This window comes from Chrysemys picta, chromosome 6 (assembly GCF_011386835.1).
Source record: "Chrysemys picta bellii isolate R12L10 chromosome 6, ASM1138683v2, whole genome shotgun sequence".
NCBI classification, from domain to species: domain Eukaryota; kingdom Metazoa; phylum Chordata; order Testudines; family Emydidae; genus Chrysemys; species Chrysemys picta.
In genome coordinates, this window is record NC_088796.1 from 55,653,126 (window position 1) to 55,674,523 (window position 21,398).

A 21,398-nucleotide genomic window follows, 5' to 3' on the forward strand; every position below is an offset into this window, starting at 1 on the left:
CTGTGGCCTGCTCTGAGGCAGCTGTCCCACCTTCAGATAAATCCACCAAAGAGAATGGTCTAATTTACATTCAGAGGCAAAAAAACTGTATAAGCCTTCTAATATACAGATTAAACCTTTCTTCATCCTATACTTTAAAATTACACTCCGCCTGGAGAATTATCAATTTAGATGTGACTGTATGCAGAACATCACATTCCACTACCCACTAGAAAGCACAAAAATTATATGTCATGTATGAATGGATTTCCTGATTATAGATTATAAGAAAATGAAGAACAGATGGATTTTAGAGCAAGTTTGCTTTACATTTTTATTTGGTTAAAAGCCATATTTCCCTGGAATAGAACATTTTTAAACATTATGGATATAATTTATAATGCAAAGTGAAAATAAAAACAGTAGATGTACAAATTTTAAAGGGCATATGTCAGAACGTTCAAATTCACAGCAGTTTCAATTCAAGAAACTTTAAGCACAAATTGTTTTTTCCTGTGTTTTGTTTGTTTTTGTTTTGTTGACTTTAAAGAGAGAAAAGATTTTGCACATAAAAAGAAATTGCTTATAGTGAAGTAGCGCAACACCACTAAATGTAGTGCACTTTGTATTTGGATTAGCTGCACAATATAAAGAAAAATTCTTTCTGAGTATAGACTCCTTTTCTTGGGCATGTTCCTGTGCCCATCAACCAGGGAAAACTCCCACTGATTTCTGAGAACATATTGCTTAAGTAAAGATTGCAGGATTGAGCCTTATATATCACCTTTTAAACTCTGTCAGATCCAAGAAAGAAATTTCTATGTAGCAGGAGCTAGTTAATCAATAATAATTAATACAAAATGTTAGTCCATTAAAGGAAAGATATAACTTGAACTATATGAGATATATTTTCTCAGTTATTTCAAATTAATTATTTTTAATTGTTCACTTCTATGCTGTAAGAACTTTAAGATGAATTTTCAAAAGTGCCCAGCAAGCAAAGTGAGGCCAATGCTAAGTACTTTGGAAAATTTCATCTTTAATAGCCAGTAAACAGCATTTAAGACAGGATGCTGTATCCCTCACTCAGATTAAGGCCATATCAGTAAGGACAGCAGGATTTGGCGCATATTTTTTTATTCTAAAATGGCACCGTCAAGAATTTTAGGCTCAAAGTTAATCAATTTGGACAGTGATTCCTGTTTAGATTTCTGAAAGTTTTGATTAGTTTCATTTCATCATTAAAAATGCAAGGAAATAAAAATAATAAATGAACAACAACAAAAGAAGAAGACAAAGAAGGAGAAATACTTGTCACGTAGGCCGAGATTTTCAAAGCTGTCTAGGAGCTTTTGATGCCCAGTTCCCATTCATTTTAATCGTAATGGTGTGTCCAAATTCTTAAGGCGAGTTTGAAAATATCAGTGATATTTTCAAATTGCCAGCATTACTATTCACCTACAGGGTTACTTTTGGACATGTATATTCATTTGCATAACCTTGCTTCGTGTGACCAACAAACCTCTGAAAATATATGTGAAATTCAGAATGACACTATATAAAAGAGAGAGCCACCTATGCTGAATTTTACCTTGAAATTTATAATACACACAGAATAAGTGAGAAGAGAATGCAGAGAGCAACAGAAATCTTGCTAATTTTACACCCAATTCTACATTCTTTACTCAGTCTAATCTCCCATTGACTACAAAAGGAATTTTGCCTGAATAAGGAGTAATTAAATGCTGATATATAGGCCTCTAAGGACTCAGGTGTCTCTTTTCCTCTTAGTCCATATATATAGTTCTTATTTCCTTTAATTCATGTGCACTGATGGCAGAACAGAACTTATAGTTTACCACCGAAACAAAATGGATACTCACCCTAATGCATAAAAGCCCAGGAAATCATGCTCACCTACAACATAATTTTGGAAGGAGCTAATGACTGAAGGTTTTTACTCACATGTTGCATCTGCTAATCATTTCACAGTACATTACCTTGGCTAACTGCAAGCAATAGAAGAAAACTGAAGTGGAAATATGTTATCTGAGAAGAAGAAAATCTTTACATTAAAGTACCTGCCCATTCCCACACTATTACACTAATGGACCATCTCTACTGAATTACAGGGAGCAGACCAAGATAGATGTGGTGTATAAAATCTACTGACTTTGAATGAAAAAATATTTCTGGCATATCATGAAATATCAGCTGCTTTTGTGCTGAAGTGGAGAAGGGTACGGGGCTAAACAAATATTTTTAGGAAAGTAGAGAAAAATAGCTCAACAATTCTGTTCTTTTAAAGATTTTTTAAAAATAATTATTCCTTAAAAAGTGACTATGTAAATTTAGAGATAAAAAAGCCTGTATGATGTGATGTGATATTATATTATATCCCGGTGAAGTAGCTTAAAGATCATTAATGAGAAATTGTTACCCTTTCCTCTATAGCTATATAGGGTCCTAGTCGCAGTGCAGTTCTGCTGTATAAGGGAGAGGGAAGGATTTAGGGGCTGTGTAAATATGATGAGAGTGGTGGGAAACAATTTAGCAACAGGCTGTGGCTGAGGTTGTGCAAAATGGGAGGGTGCAATTACCCTCCTACACTCTAAAGGGCAAATGCTTAGTGGAGCTCCCCTGGGGCTGTGCAATTTCCCATTGCTGCCGTTGCAGAGCTATGATCAAATCTTTGGATAGACAAAGAACCTACCAACCATGTCCCAATGAAAATAAGTATAATTTTAAACATAACTAACAAGAAATGTGTGAATTCATTTGATAAACCAGCCCAGTAACACACAATATTGGTAAGACCGACAATGGCTCGGGAATAGGGAAGTGGGTGGGGAGGATCTGCTCCTCAGGGAATACGATGATTTCTATGAGGAGAAAATCATATGTCAGCCCTCTTCCAGCCCCTGGAATAGGGGTGTACCAGGGAATGAGAGAGAAGCATGCTTTTGGCTATTCTAGGTGGGTGGGCAGACCTTTGGGGAACTTTGCAGCCAAGGTTACACCAAGGTCTGAATGACCCTTTTCTTGCACTCCCCTGTCTGTCTGTATCCATCTGTTGTCTCTTGTCTTATACGTAGTTTGTAAGACCCATGAGGCAGGGACCATCTTTTTGTTCTGTTTGTACAGCACTGAGCAAAATATGGCCCTAGTCTATGATAGAGCAATACAAATAATAAATAATAAGAATACTGGGAGCACACTAGTTATTTCAATCCAGTTTTGCCCTCTCCACCCAGCTAAATGCAGAAATGGAGCAACACACAGATTTGCTTCAGAGTAGCAGCCTATATGCATCCGAAGAAGTGGGCTGTAGTCCACGAAAGCTTATGCTCTAATAAATTTGTTAGTCTCTAAGGTGCCACAAGTCCTCCTGTTCTTCTTTTCACAGATTTGCAACTATGTGCGGATTTCCGCCCCAACATAGCTGCTATTGTCAATATTATTATCAGTTCTCATAATGACTGTTCATCGGTCCATACAATTTGCATTGTTTGATAATTCCTTACCATCTGATTTAGGGAATTTAGGAATATATTCCTCTAATGCAGGAAAACATTATGTTTCCTATTTTGTTACCTCTAATTGTATTGACTTACATGTTTCCACTTCCGCAAAACTGTTTTGCTCTTTGGTTTATATATCACATTATCTTATTTGGCCTGGAGTTTCACCTGATCAACTCAGCAACTACATTTTAATTAACAAGCAAAACCACTTAAGACTATTACATGCTGATCTTCATATTTGCACTAATTTATAGTACTTTGTAGCTTAAGAAGTCTGGGACAGTTCAGGGAATAAGAGACCTGTAGCTTTACGCTATGGGCTCTTCAAGTGTTTAAAGCCATAGCCCTTGTTAGGTAACAGGGGTCAGATGGTCATGGTGAGGTGACTGGCCGTGGCTGAGATAGCCAGCATGCCTTTGGGTTGTGAGAGACAAAGTGAGAGTTAGACATAGTGCAGCATATGTTGCTCCCTTTTCACTGGTCATTCTCCCCTTTGTGGAGTTTAGTGCCACAGTCAGCGCTAGTGAACATCTAATTCTTGTACACTAGAGGCCAGAACTTCAAAGGAGCTCAGCACACAAAATCAGGGCTGGATTTTCAGACAAGTTCAGCTCCCATTCAGCCAGCATGCCAGCTCTTCTGAAAATTGGGCCTTCAGTGTCTACATTGCAAAAAAAAAGACCTGAGGCAGCAAATCTCACAGCCCAGGTCAATTTAAACTTGGGCTCAGGCTGCTAGGGCTAAACACAGCAATGTAGATGTTCCTGCTCAGACTGGAGCCTGGGCTCTGAAACCAAGGGAGCGGGTGGGTCTCAGAGTTCAGGCTACAGCCTGAGTGAGAACTTCTACATTGCTAGGTTTAGCCCCATGAGCCGAAGTCAGTTGACCCAGTCTCTGAGACTCGCTGCCGTGTTTTTTTCTTTGCAGTATACATATATCGACAGGGAGCTGCTGGGTGCTTAGCTCTTCTGAAAATCTGTCGCTTATCTAAGTGCTTAAAAGGGAGATGAGCTCTTTTGAAAAGGTGGCCCCAATTGTGGTTGCTGAGCACTTGAAAATATGGCCCAGAGCTCTGTTCAAAATCTGGTTTTAGGATTCAGATTTTCATGGATTTGGATTGCCCAATGCCCACTAGAAATTAATGCCTAGTCCCAGGGAAGCAATTAAGCACATGCATACTTTAAAGCATGTGATTAGTTCATCCCCCCATCTTGGGCATTCACAGATGGACAACTACAATCTAGCCCTTTGTATGCAAATAAACTACATTTTCTTTTTGTATGAACTGCCCTTGAGTGTTAAATCATGAGAAAGAGCAAAGAAGCTTATATAATAGGGAAAACACATTATTGGAAAATATAACCCTTTTTGAAGATATTAAGGGAAAAATGTTTTGAATCTGGAGACAATATTTTGGTATTTATCCCCACTTTACTCCTTGAAAACCTTTTTAAAACATGGGGCAATTCATTTACTTCTTCAGCTGTTCTAAATCAATGACCTTTTGAGGAAAATATCACTATATATGTTAGAGAAAATATTTCCAGATAATAATTAACTCCAAATATAAATGACTATAGAATAAAAAAAACAAAACTTATTTTTTAGCTTCCCTCAAGGAAATTTTAGAAATATTGGTTACTATTTCTTTTTCATAAACAGTGATAAGTGGTATATTTGTTAAATTACATATTTCTTCTTACACACAACTGCTGCAGAAATGAAGAACACATGGTTTCAAATTCATGTTCAGAAAGACTGGTGACTGCATATTCAGAACACAAATCACACATTCCTAAATCTCCATCCTTTCTATGTTATTAAATTAGATCTTCTCAGAAAAGGGCAGCATGTGAGGCAAATTTGCATATATTATATAAAGATAAAATAAAACTTTTTAAGATCAGTTCTGTGCAAGCAGTTGTAAATACAAGACAAAAACAGAGTTACTGACCCTGCCCTATCTCCTCTTATTTTGCTTTGATACTTTGAGCAACAGTTTCTGCTATTATCAGGGGACAAATCAGTTTGCAAAAGATGTGGACAACAACTGGAGTCCATGGCTTAAATACTTTAATTGGGGAATCATGCTGAAAGTTAATGGGCAAGGAGCACATTAACTCAATATTGCCAGGAGCTTCTGAGTGCTGCTTTGCTGCAAAATCTGTATTCCCAGCTCCAAGGGTTAAATGCCTTTCTTCCTGGAGCAAACCCATAGCTGCATTCCAAGATCTAGGAGGCATCAACTATCTCTTTCAGTACTCAAGGGTAAGCATGAAATCCAGATGTTTGCTGATTTGCAACACTTCCTTATATTCTCTCTTTCTCTGAACAAAGATGCAGATTGCACAGTGGAAAAAGACAGTAGGATACCTCCTAAGAAGATATGTAACCAAAATATAAAGGGTAAAATCCTAGCCTCACTAAGTGAATTGCAAAACTCCCGTTGACTTCAGTGGGGCCAGGATTTTATTCATAAATAAATTAATGGAGATATCCTATCTCCTAGAAGTGGAAGGGACCTTGAAAGGTCATCAAGTCCAGCCCCTTGCCTTCACTAGCAGGACCAAGTACTGATTTTGCCCCAGATCCCTAAATGGCCCCCTCAAGGATTGAATTCATAACCCTGGGTTTAGTAGGCCAATGCTCAAACCACTGAGCTATCCCTCCCTCCTCCATGTTACCATTTGAGCATGGATTTTCTAAAGGAATATTTTTAATTGCTTGTCATAAAAATAAAAATGAAATTGATCATGCTTGTCTTTAAAATCCTACTTATAGAGAACTGCAGCTTGTATGACTCACTTAATTGTTCACTACTTGTGATCTAAGGGCTTTCTCCTTAGGAGAGATGTGAGGGTGTTCTCATTATTGACTCAGTCATTTATCCTTTCAATCTATCTTTTTATAAATACAAATATTGAGACACTATAAATTAGAGACAAGATAAGACAGAGAATAACTCAAAGATCATTCTGTTAACACTTCCACAACTGTTGGAAACCCAGTAAAGGGCCACATTTTTGCAAGGTTCAGGCTGAGGTCTACACAGAAAAATGGAGTTGCTTTCAGGCACCTGTTTACGTGAGTGTACATCAGTTAACACTTTTGTGTGCAATTACCGGTTAGCATGTGATTCTGTTTTTTGTGTATGGACCGCAGCCTTCACTCTTGAAAATCTGTTCTCCAAAGGTTTGACTGGGTTCAGTTCACCTCAGCAACAGGTCGACATACCACTTCAGTCACCCAGAGCACAAGTGGGACTTAAATGGTACACAGGCCTTCTGCCAGCCCTCTGCAAAGGTGTGCATTTCAGCCATTGAGAGAAACACGTTTTTCAGTATACTATATATTATATTTGCTGGCAAGATCCAGTGCTGCCAACTGTCATGATTTTATTAAGTCTCTCTCATTCTTTGGTGTTTTTCTTAAAGCCCCAGCTCCTGGAGTCAGGTGTCATTAAAAATATTTTTTAAAAGAAGTTTCTATCCTGTTTTCCTGGTTGTGGAGAAAAGCTTGAAAATGTGACAAATAAAAGTTGAAGCCCCAGAAGGCAAATAAAAAAATCTAACAATTATTTTATTTATTTTAAAATCTCATGTTTTTTAAGACAATCTCATGATTATTGAATGCTTTAAGTTGGCAATATTGAAAAATTAATGAATTATGGTGTAAAAAGGTCTTGAGATTAACCAAAGATCCACCATGCATCTCGGTAAGTGGATGGACTGTATACGGAATGATTGTAAACTTGAAACAGATATACGCAATTTGTTGGGGGAAGAGTCCATGTGGCTTTGTAATCATGCCTCACCAATCTATCAGAATTTTTTGAGGCTGTCAACAAGCATGTGGATAAGGGTGATTCAGTTGATACAGTGTAGGTGGATTTTCAAAAAGCCTTTGACAAGGTCCCTCGCAAAAGGATCTTAAGCAAATTAAGTAGTAGTCATGGGATAAGAGGGAATGTCCTCTCATGGATCAGTAACTGATTAAAATATAAGAAATAATAAATGGCCATTTTTCACAATGGAGAGAGGTAAACAGTGAGGTCCCCATGGATCTGTACTGGGACCTGTACTGCTGAACATATTCCTTAATGATTTGGAAAAGGGAGTGAACAGTGAGGTGGCAAAGTTTCCAGATGATACAAAATTTTTCAAGATTGCAGTCTGCTTTGGACTAAACTAAGAACTCGGTGACTGAGCAACAAAATAGCAGATGAAATTCAACACTGATAAGTACAAAGCAATGCACTTTGAAAAAAATAATCCCAACTATAGATAGATAGATTCTAAATTAGCTGTTACCACTCAAGAAAGAGATCTTAGAGTCATTGTGGATAGTGCTCTGAAAACTTCAACTCAATGCAAAGGAGCAGTCAAAAAGGCTAACAGAATGCTAGGAACTATATGGAAAGGGACAGAAAACAAGACAGAAAAATACCATAATGCCGTTACATAAATACATGGTGCACCCGCACATGAAATACTATGTTCAGTTCTGGTTGCCCCATCTAAAAAAGGAACTGGAAATGATTCAGAGAAGGGCAACAAAGATGATCAAAAGGTATGAAATGACTTCCAGAAAGGAAAGATTAAAAAATCTAGAGCTGTTCATTTTAGAAAAGAGACTATTAATGGGGAGGGACATGAGAAAGCTCTATAAAATAGTGACTGGAATGGAATGGAAAAAGTGAATAGAGAAGTGGTATTCGTCTTTCCCCACAATACAAAAAACCAAGGGTCACCCAATGAAATTAATAGGCAACAGGTTTAATACAAACAAGAGGAAGTACTTTTTTTTCACAACACACAAGCAACCTGTGGAACTCATTGCCATGAGATGTTGTGATGGCCAAAAGTATAGCTGGGTTAAAAAAAGAACTAGATTAGTTCATGGAGGACAAGTCTACCAATGGCTATTAGCCAAAATGGTCAGGGATGGAACCCCATGTTTGGGACAACCCTAAATCTCTGCCAGAGGAAGACAGAGAAGTTTCTCTCCAAAATTGCCCTGCTCTACATTGTCTCCCTGAAACTCTGGTACTGGCCGTTGTTGGAGATAGGATACTGGACTAGATGGACTATTGGTATGAACCAGTATGGCAGTTCTTATGTTTTTTCTTTTAGACAGTAAACTCTATGGGGCAGGTACTGTTGTTTACAATACATTTGTACAGCATGTACTACATCTGATGGGAGCTTCTAGATATACTACAGTATAAATGGTTATGTTAATAATAATAGTTTTTAATGCATTTCTTTATTTAACATATTCCATACTTATGGCCCAAGAAATATTTTCCCATTGACATTCACCAAAGCACATCTGTAGAGCAAGGATAAGAATTCATGTGTAATCCTTTTAATCAGTTTCCTTTAGCATTAGGTTGGTTGTTTCAGTTTGGATTTTCACCAGAGCCTAAGGGAGGTAGGCGCCTTCAGAAATTCCAACCTGATTGTTTTTTCTCCTGCTCACAGGCTTATTTGGGTACATTGCTGCTGCTTCTTTTTTATTTATTTATTTTTTTTAAATAAATCTTTGTTTTCATTACATTTTTTTAAAAAAGGTGTTGCCCAGAAATCTTCCAGCCTGAGGGCTCAGAAATTAAAAATAACTATTACACACGTTTCTATTTGATATGAAATAGTAATAGAATATATAATCCATTTGTACACAGTAGGACTGGGTGAAGTAAAAACATGACTAGGTGAAGTAAAATCAGTAGTGTAGCACTAGTGAGTTGTGATACTGGCTGAGAGAGAGATCCAAGACCCAATCTGGCAAAAACTGAGATGGCCTCTGGTATGCTGTACTTAATTTTTGGAAGAGTGGATTTTACCACATTCCTCCTTAAGTACTCCCTGCTTGCCTGTCTGCTGATTCAGGGATTAATATGGGATTGGTGTTTTAAAAAGTACCAGGAAAAGTTTTTCAGAAATGACTAGTGATTTCTGGGTGCCCAACTTGAGTGACCATAAAGAGGCTGGATTTATGGAGGAGGAGAGCTCAGTACTATCTGAAAATCAGTCCCCATTAAAGTGTTTTTGACACCCCAAATTGCTAGTTACTTTTGAATTGTGTATCCCTTTTCTTTTGAGATTGGCTTTAAGAGGGAGAAAGTGAGGAAACAGGAATGAGAAAAACAAATTACAAAAAAAGAAACAGAAGAAAAGAAACAGTTAAAATGGCATTTTTGTTGAAAATACTGCTAACCTTACCCCTTTGGAAAATCTCAGGTTAGATTTAAAGGTTCAGGGTCAAATTCTGCTCCTATTTCATTATTATTTACAGTGCTGTAAACATGAAATAACTCTGTTGGAATCTGTAGACTGATTCCAGATTCAATCTATGTAACAGAGCAGAACTTGTCCCACAATATTTTTCTAGTTATGTTCAATGGAAAAATTAAAAACAACATAAAACTATGTGCTCCTTATATGAAGACTCAATACTGGTGTGAAATGCAAAATATAATCCAACTTTAGAGGTAGTGAAAACCAGGAGATCAAAACATATGGGCAAAGAAAGGCCTCCAAAATCAATTGTAGCATTAAGTTTTTAAGGAGCAGTCAACAATTATTTGAAATCTTCATCCTCTGTCAGGCTTTCAACAATTTTAAACCACTACACAAAATTATAGCTCAGATAACGTATAGCAATAAAAACACTTAGGTCTCATTATTAGTTTCTTGTCAAGTTCCCTGCAACTTAACTGGTTTATGTTTAAGGGTAAATGTGCTCCCTAAAAATTAAAACAACATTGCATACTTTACTATGTAAACAGGTAGCATGTCAATTGATTAAGCGGTTACGATGAAAGGTGTAACTCTAAAGACGTTTTACAACATACTGGTTTAGGTCCCAAGAGTTCTTGTTCTTTTCTTTCACTCAAAAATCTCTGGTTTAAGAGAATGGCACCAATGACATTGATATATTTATAATTTAGCAGCAATACTAAATGGGAAGTTCACTCTAATTTTGCTGGCAGTTGCTACTCTCACAAAGAATCATAAAAGAATCATAGAAGATTAGGGTTGGAAGAGACCTCAGGAGGTCATCTAGTCCAACCCCCTGCTAAAAGCAGGATCAATCCCAACTAAATCATCCCAGCCAGAGCTTTGTCAAGCCGGGCTTTAAAAACCTCTAAGGATGGAGATTCCACCACCTCCATTGACATAACATAAACTGTCCCACTAGAGTTTGACTAAGAACAAATTTATTCTAACAAACCTAAGGTAATCTTGATTTTAGTTTAAAAATACCACTATTGGTATTTAATTGTGTAGAATAATAAAAATGTAGTCAGCCTTCTTAAGTTTATGTCTTGGGTTGACTCACAAGGTAAAACTATGGATGGTTTTAGGGTTATTACACATAACGATCCAAACCAACAAAATAACATAGTTTTCAAAACATGGATGTAACTAACTTAAGTAGCTTTTTCCGTTTCCCATTTTCTAGTTATCATGTAATTTGTTAGAGTCATGCCAGAAACTTGTGCCCTTTTGTTGGCAATCAAAAATAGTTTCATTTTGTAGTGATTGAAATTAAACTTTTGAACAACTTAGCTCTTCTTCTTGGAGTGCATTATTTTGAATATATGCTATTTTTGGATGGTGCAGAAAAAATGCAAATTCATAAAGTTCTAATTTGGCAAGAAATAGGAACCCTAAAGTAAACCACATGATCGTGCCACCATCTAAGATGCCAAATGGAAAGAACACTGGGGTCTCTGTTTTTTCTGAAAAATGGTTAACAAAGAGAACTTTTGATGTTTATTCTTCTGTACCCTTAAGAGAGAGAAGGCTCTCCCAAATAGTGGCATTGTTGAATGAAGTTACTGAGGCAGACGATTCAACCATATATGACCTCTCATCGTCTTTCGGCCCTATATCAAATCCCCTCTACTGTTTTGCATTTAAGACATGAGGAACACATATCTGTACTGGTGTTTTTGGCTCTTATTGCCAGATAAAGAACAAAGACTATTCGTATAATTAAATATTTATGAGGCATTCCTGGTAATGTCCCTCTTACACAGCATTAAATCAATTGACCAGCCCAAAGATACACTGCTTGAAAGCCAAGTGTGTAATAATAGAATAAGCAATCTATATTCTCAAAGGGTCATTCTGTCCTCTTTATTATACCTAACTTAAAAGAAAAATACACATTAAAAAAGCATGGTCCCTATACTTAGTGTGTTGAGTGTGTCTTCTTTAGACAGTAAAATGTGTATAGATTTTAATGAGCACCAAGAATGACAAAGCCAACTAGACATTTAGAACAGCAATCATTTTAGGAGACACAAACATTTTTAGAGTGAAACACTGCCCTCCTTACTGCTTCCCAGCACCTTTGTAAGAATGAAAAGAACAGGCAAACCAATGATGGTGCTACCATGACATGTCTTAATAGGCCAGTAGAGGGAGCTCATTAATAGGGCAATCAAACTTCCTCTTTTAGTTTCATGGCTGTGGTGCCTGAAGCTTCAATCATGTATATGGTCAAAAAAAGGTATGACATGAAACCATCAAACATCACCAAAATGAATCTTTTTTAGCTGCATTTATGCAAAATACCAACAGATAATAAACAAATTGTAATTTTCTAGCATGGGTTTTGTGAGAATAGGAGAGACTAATGGTTAAGAGCCATATGTTCATGTATTCTGCATTCTGTAGTCATACGGTAATACAAAATGACCTCTCCAAGCTGCAGTGCCAGTTGAAAATGCCTACTTGGTCCACTGCTGTGCTGTTTCAATTTCAGAACATATCCAGCATGCAAAATCTGTGATTTATTTGCATGTAACAAAATGAAAAAGAAAAAAAAGAAAAAGGAGTGGTCTGAGGCAAGTTGGGAGAAGTCAGGGGGAAAAAAAAGAAATATTATATCTAGTACCCTGGGTAAGTACCCTAAGGATATACTGTAAGAGAGTAGAATTTCAGAATATGTATCACCAATTATTGCTACCACTGGTGTATGGTACACATGATAATGCAGCATCACTGTCCTGGTAGTATACTGCAGCATTTATTGAGCCCGGGAGCAGTTCCTACAACATAAAAGCAACATCACTCTGATATTGCAGTCCTTACCAGGAATAGCTCCAATTTAAATCAATTGGATCCAATATTTTTCTATGCCTGGATCTCCTAAAGTCTTTTGAAAATTCCTTGTCTGTTAATCTTTGATTCTATAAAGCAATTAAGTAAATGTTTAAAGTTAAATTCTACTGCTGTTTCATTGCAATTTTTGTAGCTCAAAATCAATACAAATGGCAAGTGCTTAACTCAGTACATGCTGAAGTACTTTGCTGAATAGGGGTGGAGTTAAGCATATGATTAAAATGAAACATGTGCTTAAGTGCTTTGCTGAATCAAGGTCCCGATAAGAGACCCAGTCCTACCGTCTTTACGCAAGTTTATACTCACTGGGCAAAATCCTGGCCCATTGAAGTGAATGGCAAAACTCCCATTGATTTCAATAGGATTGGGATTTCACCCCTTGACTTCAAAGGGAGATTTGGCAGAATAAGGGCTGTGTGATTGGGCCTAAAGATTTTTACAGGAAGGCTTTAGGTTAAAAGGAAAAGCTTGAGGACACTTTGTACATGGAAATCTATTAAGGGTGTGGTTTTCTAAGGTGCTCAATGGTGGCCTAATTTTGTTCCCATTGAAGTTGATGGTAGAACTCCCATTGACTTGGCAGAGCTGAGCTCTTTTGAAAATCCTCTTCTAAGCATACAGTTATTTTGAGACCAAGCCCATGTTAATGATCTGTTGTGGTGCATAATACAAAATAATATTACGCAACATAACATGCTCTTCTCTTTACCTGCACTGGTGCCTGCACCGGTTGTGAGGTCCCCACCCATCAGACCACCTAGGGGTTCAAATAAAATAGTCAAAAGGACAATGGCTAAAATAAACCACAAAGGTCAAACATTTTAAATAATATTACCATGTTTTCTCTCAGATGACCCGTTCCAATGTCCACTGAAGTTCCTGGAGATCTTTTAATTGACTTCAGCGGGCATCGGATCAAGCCCATAATCTTCAAACTGCAAAATGCCCTTTGTATGGTTTTACGGCTAACAATATTTGTGTCATGATGTCATGCAAACACAAATATATGTGGAGTAGCTGACACTTTATAGAAGCTGACATTTTCCAGAATTTTTTTCAAGCTGACATAGTCTAAGAAGCATCCTTTTATTTTAAAAAAAATCAGATTTGGTCTGATGATACTGGATTATTTGAAAAAATAATTATTTCATTGTTAATTGCATTAGAAAAGCCAAAGGTGATAATTCTGCATCGGGTTGGTGCCAGGCAATGACATATTGCAAGTAGCTCTATGAATACATTAATGGTAAAGAATGATTGTAACACATTTGTGTAATTGTTGATTATAATATTCTTGTTCCTTTTGCAGACATTCGTTCTGTAGATTTATATATTTACTTTTTTCCTCGGGCTGGAGACCTTGTATGGTTCTTTGAACTCTGAATGCTTAAGGCTGACGTTGCTTCAGCCAGACTGAGTGAATGATCCTAATCCCCATTTATCCTGCTCAGAGGTGACCCTGAATCATCACCAGCATGGAAAGCAACCTTTTGTTTATACACTTCAGCTTGGAGGTGGCTTACCATTTACCAATCAATGAGCTTATGAATACATACAGAATCACAAATGTTGTATTTAGCCTCTTAACTGCTGCTTAAGTATTAGAGGCCTATTTTACTTTCGAAGATAAGGTTGCCCTGATCACACTTAATTTTTCAAGCTTATGAAAAACAGTGCAGTGGCTTTTTGCATGACACAAGTAGATGAGCTGCCTTTTTATGTAACAGCAAATTGTCTGCCTTTCATCCTTTATTGATTTCCTTCATTCTTAAACAATACTCAGATGTTTCCAGAACATTATTTTCAGAGCTTTATTTTATTTTATATATCTGGGTTAGAAACCTCTTAGGCTTGTTCTTTGCTTTTTTAACACAGCAATTTTGGGCAAACTGTTATGACTGGTAAAAGAAAATCCTGCCTTCTGAGTACACTTTAAAGTGACAGAAGATGCACTGGTATTCTGATAATAAAGAACATTGAAAGAAATGGGATTTAACAGAGCCTACCTGTGTTTCCTGCACTCGGAGGCCGATGTGTCACACCAGGAGACATGCTATTTCTCTGCAAAGAAGGGTGGGCCAGTGGCAAAAGGTTGGGGTTACCCAGTGAGCTGACTGGGTTACTGTATACCAAACTGTTGTGGTTGGACACTGGGATAGAAACTGGCATCTCAAAGTTGGGTGGCGGAACAGCCTGTACAAGCAAAAAAGGGAAACAAAGACAAGAATAGTACAGAAGCACAACAGTCTTCAAGTACAGTTACTCTATATTTAGTTCAAATATTTTGTAACTGGTGGTTAAAACATTAAAAAAAAACCACCTTAACAATCAAGAGAAGAATTTAAAGCACTAAGAAAGGCTTTTACAAATGGCTTTACAAATCATGATTCAATATTCCTTTCCTGCAGCTTGTACATCTTCTTTGTGAGTATTGGAAGGTTTTTTTCCTCCCACTTTGTTTAAAACAAAACCCCACTTCATTAGGCTTCATTTTCCTTCTCTTCCATTCAGTGAAGTCATAATTGTTCATTTGTGATATCTTAATCTGGTGTCACAGATGACTGTAAGATCAAAGGTACATGATTATGATGACTTCATTGCATGGAGAAAAATGAGAAGGGATGGAATGCAAGGGAGAAAGCTTTAGTTTCAGCATGCGTTGCTTTAGCAACCAGAATCATGTTAAAGGCACAAACAACCGAATTACTTTTTTTTTAAAGTTTTTCCTTAGTCTGGAATGGGCTTTAAAGAAACAAAGTGCTCCCCAAGGACATATCAAAGCATAGTGTAAAATATACATATCCAGGATCCTTAACTGACAGTTCTTTTTTTGTAGTGCCTTTTCATTATGCTTTTATCTTCATTTAAAAGTAACATCCATATATATATATATATATATAGAGAGAGAGAGAGAGAGAGAGAGAGAGAGAGTCATAAGAGGCATAATTTGGCCCAATTTGCTTCATTTAAAGGGATCTTTCAGGATGAAAATAACTGTGCGCGTGCGCGCGCGTGTGTGTGTGTATATATATATATATATATATACACACACACACACACGCGCGCGCACGCGCACAGTTATTTTCATCCTGAAAGATCCCTTTAAATGAAGCAAATTGGGCCAAATTATGCCTCTTATGACTCTAAACAGCATGGAAGAAGGAGACAAGGTGCAGTGCCCGAGTGGCAGTGCCAAGAGGCATTTATTAGACATTTAAAAGGCACAAACTAGTGTTGCCAATTCTCATGATTTTCTCATGAGTCTTGCTTGTTTTCTTGGAGCCTAAGGTTCTAGAATTATGTGAATGTGTGAGAATTCCAGCTTTTGTTTCTTAAAAAAATAACGAGTTTTCAGTCCTCTTGGTTGCAGAGAAAAACTTGAAAATGTGACCTGAGTGCACCCTAAAGGTTCAAAAACCAGAAGCAACTAAAAGGAACCCCAAATGTATTGGTTTTTTAAAAATCTCATGGGTTACAAGCCAATATCATGAATTTGGGGGTGGGTCTGACTCAAGATCTTAGAATGCTTGGGGCTGGTAATACAAACCTGGGACCCGGAGGCACTGTGATGAGAGTTGTCCATAGTGCAACAATCCAGTTGTGCTGGACAGGGGATACATTGCCTTGCCCATGTCCCACCCATAAATGCATCCTCTGGGGCTGGCTATTCAGTTCTGCAGGCAGTGCTAGCTAAATGCCTTGCTTTGTGTACTAGAGCAGCAGTCAAATTATGGCTGCTTTACGCTCCCTTTGCCCGTGTCTCACCTCTCAGGGGAAGTATAATTCAGGCCTAAATATACAGGAATCATTTCACTTACCACTGAAATGCAGCAAGTGAATAATAGTGCACAGCAAGATTTCGATTCAGGGCAGGATGCAAAGGACATGTTACATGAGTACCTCCAGACTCCAGGTATAATTCAAGGTGTTAATTTTGTTCTCTAACATTGTCTGTGGCTAGGGTCCTGGCTTTAAAAAGGCTGCCTCTCTCCCCTCATGCTGCCATGACAGCTGAGGGCAGCTAGGATACTCGAGCTAACTGACCCCAGATTAAGTGTCTAGGGCCAGCTGGCAGGGCATTCTCAGCGGAGAGCCCTTGACTCTGGAACTAACTTGCCCTTTGCTACAACAGAGCTGAAGTCTGTTGTCCCTAACGGTCAATTTTCTGAAGAGTTTGTTCAATGAGGTGGTTTAAGTCTGTGGGGAAGAGAGAACAATTTTGAGGAATATCCTTCTCCTTCTGTTTAGTGGACAAGAAGCAAAACTGTATGTTGTGCCACATTCTGTATCTGGCCCCTGAATTGTATTAGATAGCTTGTATTCCATAAATAAAAAAGAGATAAAATAAATAAATATATACTGAAAACTATAACGGATAAATACCATTAGAGTGCTTTGCATCACTTTTAGGGACAAGGTGCTTTCTCTGTGCAGCACCCTAACCTGAATTGTTATGTTAATAACCAAAACTTTGCCTACATGTAGAATTTTTCTGCAAAAGGAAGTTTCTAACACACACAACACAGATTAGCATCTCAGAGTGTGTTATGACTATAGGTCCAATTTCTTGGAAACACATACATAGTAGGTAATTCAAAACAGTATATAAGTTGGTAGATATGTTTAGAAACACAATGGGTGAAATTCATCCCTCCTAGCACAAAGCCAAAATAACAGCAATTTGCGTGGGGAACTCCCTAAAATGGAAGCCACCCTCCACAGCACAGAGGCAAGCCATTAGACTGCAAGATCAGCCTTTCTTCAACATCTATCTCAGCCTATGTGTTGCATTGATGGCTCCTGTCTTTCCAAAAGTTTTTGGCCTACTGAATCCATGTCAAGGTGGATCCACTAGCTACACTTCCAGCCTAGTCCTAATGAGTTGACTAGGAGCCCCCTACCCTGGCAGCATGTTTAGGAGGTGTGGCAATTCCCCTACAGGCTCAATCTGCCCACTTTTCCAGCTCTGTAGGGGCTAAGCAACACATATGGACTTGCATGTGCCCTCCCTCAATTCAGAATTTTTCCACTGAGTATGCAGAATGATCCTGTCTGCTTCATCTTTGCCATGATGCAGACAAAGCCCAGACTGCTGATCATGGCTACACAGCTAACGAGCAGTGTCCATTCTGCTTCCCCTTTTTTCCTTTCCTATCCCCTTAATCCCTACCCCTCCTCCCAATTAAAATAAACACCCAACTAGAAATATGACTAACAACACTGTGCCAATTCTTCCCCAGATTCATTTGCTTGTATCCTCAACTCCTGCACTTTGTCCATTTGTGTTTTTAGACTGCAAGCCCCTCAAGGCAGGGATTGTCTTTGTTCTGCATAATGGGTCCCCAATCCTGACTGCTGCTATTACTATGGCTACTATACTACTGTACAGACTAATTATCACTGAAACATATGAGCATTGCCAAAGCAATTATTAGGTCCTCCTTTGTCATTCTCTAAAGGCATTCTTAGATGAGCTGCAGAATTCATATCCCTCATTACTGGATGTACATGTTGTGGCTGGCTTAGCATGCTTTTATATAGTTTGAATACTGTAGGACTAGTTTACAGCACACTTTGCATGCAGTTTGGCTATGGTTAGGTTGTTTACTTGGTGCTTTTATATGCAGTTTGGCTATGTTAATACTGGAATTTTGTTTTATTCCTTCTACAGTCAAAATATATGGGACATAAAAATCAGTAATGAATTGGATAAACTGTGGGGTCCTCCTAGGCATCAAGGCTGGCTGTATAATACTACACTGCAGAACCAATAACAACCAGCTGCAAATTTGTTTCTCTGGTTCTGCTGCCTAAAACTTCTGTTTACAGTCACAAATTTTCTCGGCTGGGGTGTGCAGGACCTGGTACAGATCCCCACACCACTTCTGGAGGTGAACATTGCGAGGTTTCATTATTTCAGCCTGAACTGATGTGCATCTGTGCATATGATATATTGCAAACATGTGGGTGACTTTTTGCATATTGCTCTACTTTGCCTGGTCTTCTTTCCATAATCAAATTGTGTGTTAATCTGATGTGAAATTTCAAATGGGTGAAATCACACATTGAGCTAGAAATTATGGTCACAATTTCTTGTGCCAAATTTTGCTAATGTTTTTTGCCAATTTCAACCAGGACTTACCACTACATACATTCAGAGAGAGAGATTCATAGCTGCTTTGTAGTGGACTATTTCTGTCCCATATGCTTTCAGCACTCTTCTAATAACTACAAATAAATATATAATTATCATCAGATGTTTTAGAATCATATAAATACACGCCCCCGAAATATTCTGTGGAAATATTATTGGCCTTTTTCATTAAGAGGAAAAGCCAAGTTTCTTTTCATCTGCAGTATTTTTATTTAATTACAAGTCCAGGAGCAGGTCTAACCTTTACCACACATTTTTCTAAGCCATGATTAAATGGTTTACTTGTTTTCACTCCCCTTCCACCCATTCTCCCCTAGTTTTGCTCCTTTTCCCACCTTCCTGCCTGCCTTTTGTAGGCCACTTCCTCAGCTGATAGACATTTCTGGAGCTCCGCTGAATTCACTGGAACTATGCTGATTTACACCAGCTGAAGATCTGGCCTTATATTTACAAATCTCTGTTATGGATTAGCTATGAACTCCATCAGGCCTATTAGACATTGGCTTTCACTGGGAGGGATGGCGCTTCCCACTGCACAAAGGGAGACTGTCTGCTGCTATTTTGTTTCAGAGGATGTATCTCCTGCATGCTAGTCCTGCTCTGCAGACCAGTGTGGAGGGTGAGAATTGAACCATTTATGGAGAGGGGATGTCCCTCGTGTGCATAGAGGGAGCCATCCTTGGACTTGTAGGACTGCAACTGTGTCAGATCTTTGTGTAGTGCGTGCACTGGAGGAGTGAGACTCCTTGAGGGTCTTCCTCCTGAGCATCCACATCAGGGCATGTACATAATCATGGTAACACCTGCGCTTCTATAGCTCCTTTCCTCAAACCATCTCAAAGCCATATCACAAAAACTAATAAACTGAACCTCACAACATCTTTGGGAGGTAGGTAAGTAATATTATATCCAACATGCAGTTTAGGAAACTGCAGCAGAAAGAAGTTAAGCCAAAGAAGTAGTCAATGGCTAAGCTGGGACTATAATGCAGGAGGAGAGCTGGTGGTAAAATTTTTCTTCAAAATTTTGAATTTTGATGAAAAAAATAGACAAAATTTTTGTGACTCTTTTGTAAGAAAATTTTATCCTGTGTTTTTACCTGCTCTAGTGAGGATCTCTCTTGGTCACTGTTGCCTACTCTTGTAGAGAGTTAAAAAGCTGCCAGGATCGACGCCCAGTCAAGAGTGAATTTTGTAGGATTTCAAAACTTTTAGCAGTTAGAGATATAGTGCTTTGGAATAACAAAACCAAGTGGCACATGAGATCACAGCCTCTCGAGGAGCGTGTGAAACTCAGTTCTGTACATGAGGAATGAATTACTTGAGGGATTTTGGTTTCTGGAATCAAATCCCATTTGATCAAGGCTTCTGTCACCTGGGGGTTTGATCAACCAGTATCCATCATCTGAAAGTGGAAAGGGACTGCAATGGGCAGGATTTTTACCAGGTAAAGGACTAGAGATCTGAGTTAATAACTGACTCAATAAAGTTGCAGCCATCACTTTACCAAAAAGATCTGTGTCAAGTCTTTTAGCAAAATCATGGTGGCAGTTTCAAAGCTCTCTTGCTGACAAATAGAATTAGACAGAGGAGAGGAAGTGGGAAGGTGGGGAAGGAGGGAAGGAAATATAAGTGTATATGTATTCAATTAAATGTTTCATACACATGTTAAGCATTTTTAACAATGTGTTCTAAATGAATATTTGTTCAATTTAAAGCTACTCTGGTCTCTTGGATAAATATTTATTTTCCAAAGATTGCCAAAACATGATTTTACCAGAGACACCAGAACAGCTCATTCAAGTTTTCCTTAACTCATATGAAAAATTCTTTATCCAAGAATTAGTTGAAACAATATTTAAGTTGTAAAAGAAGAATCAGAAAATTCTTAAGGACAAATGTCTCCCCAGTTTGGACATCAGCTTTTGCATGTCCAATGGATTGTGACTGCAAAAGAGGCATATGCTTTGGGGGACATAAAAAGCTATTGGTATCCAGCCTTCCAATATGCATGTACACATTTAGGTTTTGCACATGCAAGATGGCTGCATGCTCACTTTTGGAGGTGCAATCAACAGTATGTGCAAACACTGATGTGAAAATTCAGATGCTTGCTTGAAACTGGCTAAAAATGTGGCTGTACATGAAGTTATATACTCTTTTATTCTGTTTATACAGCTTCCTTCTCTTTCTTATACAAGGTGTATTTGATTTAATCATGAATTTCTGAACTTTTGTCAGTTTGTATCACCAGAGTAATGTTATTAAACAGTTACAATACTTACTTTTTTTCTGTATGTGTGTACAAACAAAATAGCACATGCAGAGTTATTTCTCTTATGTATCTGGCAAGGCATATGACTGACTGTTAGAAATTTTGACTTGGTTAAAACAAAATTTAGCTCATGTTAAAGCATTAAAAGAAATGCTGATGAGGTCAAAGCAAATCCTCTGATAAAGCTGTAAAATCACCCCAGCACACAAACATGTCTGAATCCTACCATTAGGCTCTCATGCAGGCTGTTTCTCTGCAGCGAGCAATTAGCTGTAACCCTTCAGTGCTGTAACTGAATTTAGCATTGAGGCTTAAGAACTGAAGTGACAT

The 21,398-nt window shown here is 38.0% G+C and overlaps 1 protein-coding gene across 50 annotated transcripts in view; it reads right to left on the reverse strand.

Annotated features, from left to right (window-relative positions):
* MEF2C (myocyte enhancer factor 2C) overlaps window positions 1-21,398 on the reverse strand; it is a 156,506-nt gene that overhangs the window by 20,101 nt on the left and 115,007 nt on the right. For 45 of the 50 annotated variants that reach the window (XM_065599168.1, XM_065599156.1, XM_065599167.1 and 42 more), the window contains 2 exons: window positions 14,647-14,833; window positions 13,350-13,397 (listed from right to left, as the gene is read on the reverse strand). In XM_065599168.1, coding sequence (XP_065455240.1) covers window positions 13,350-13,397; window positions 14,647-14,833 — 235 coding nt within the window. The remainder of the gene's footprint in view (window positions 1-13,349; window positions 13,398-14,646; window positions 14,834-21,398) is intronic. The other 5 variants (XM_065599182.1, XM_065599181.1, XM_065599176.1 and 2 more) reach the window with 1 other exon arrangement.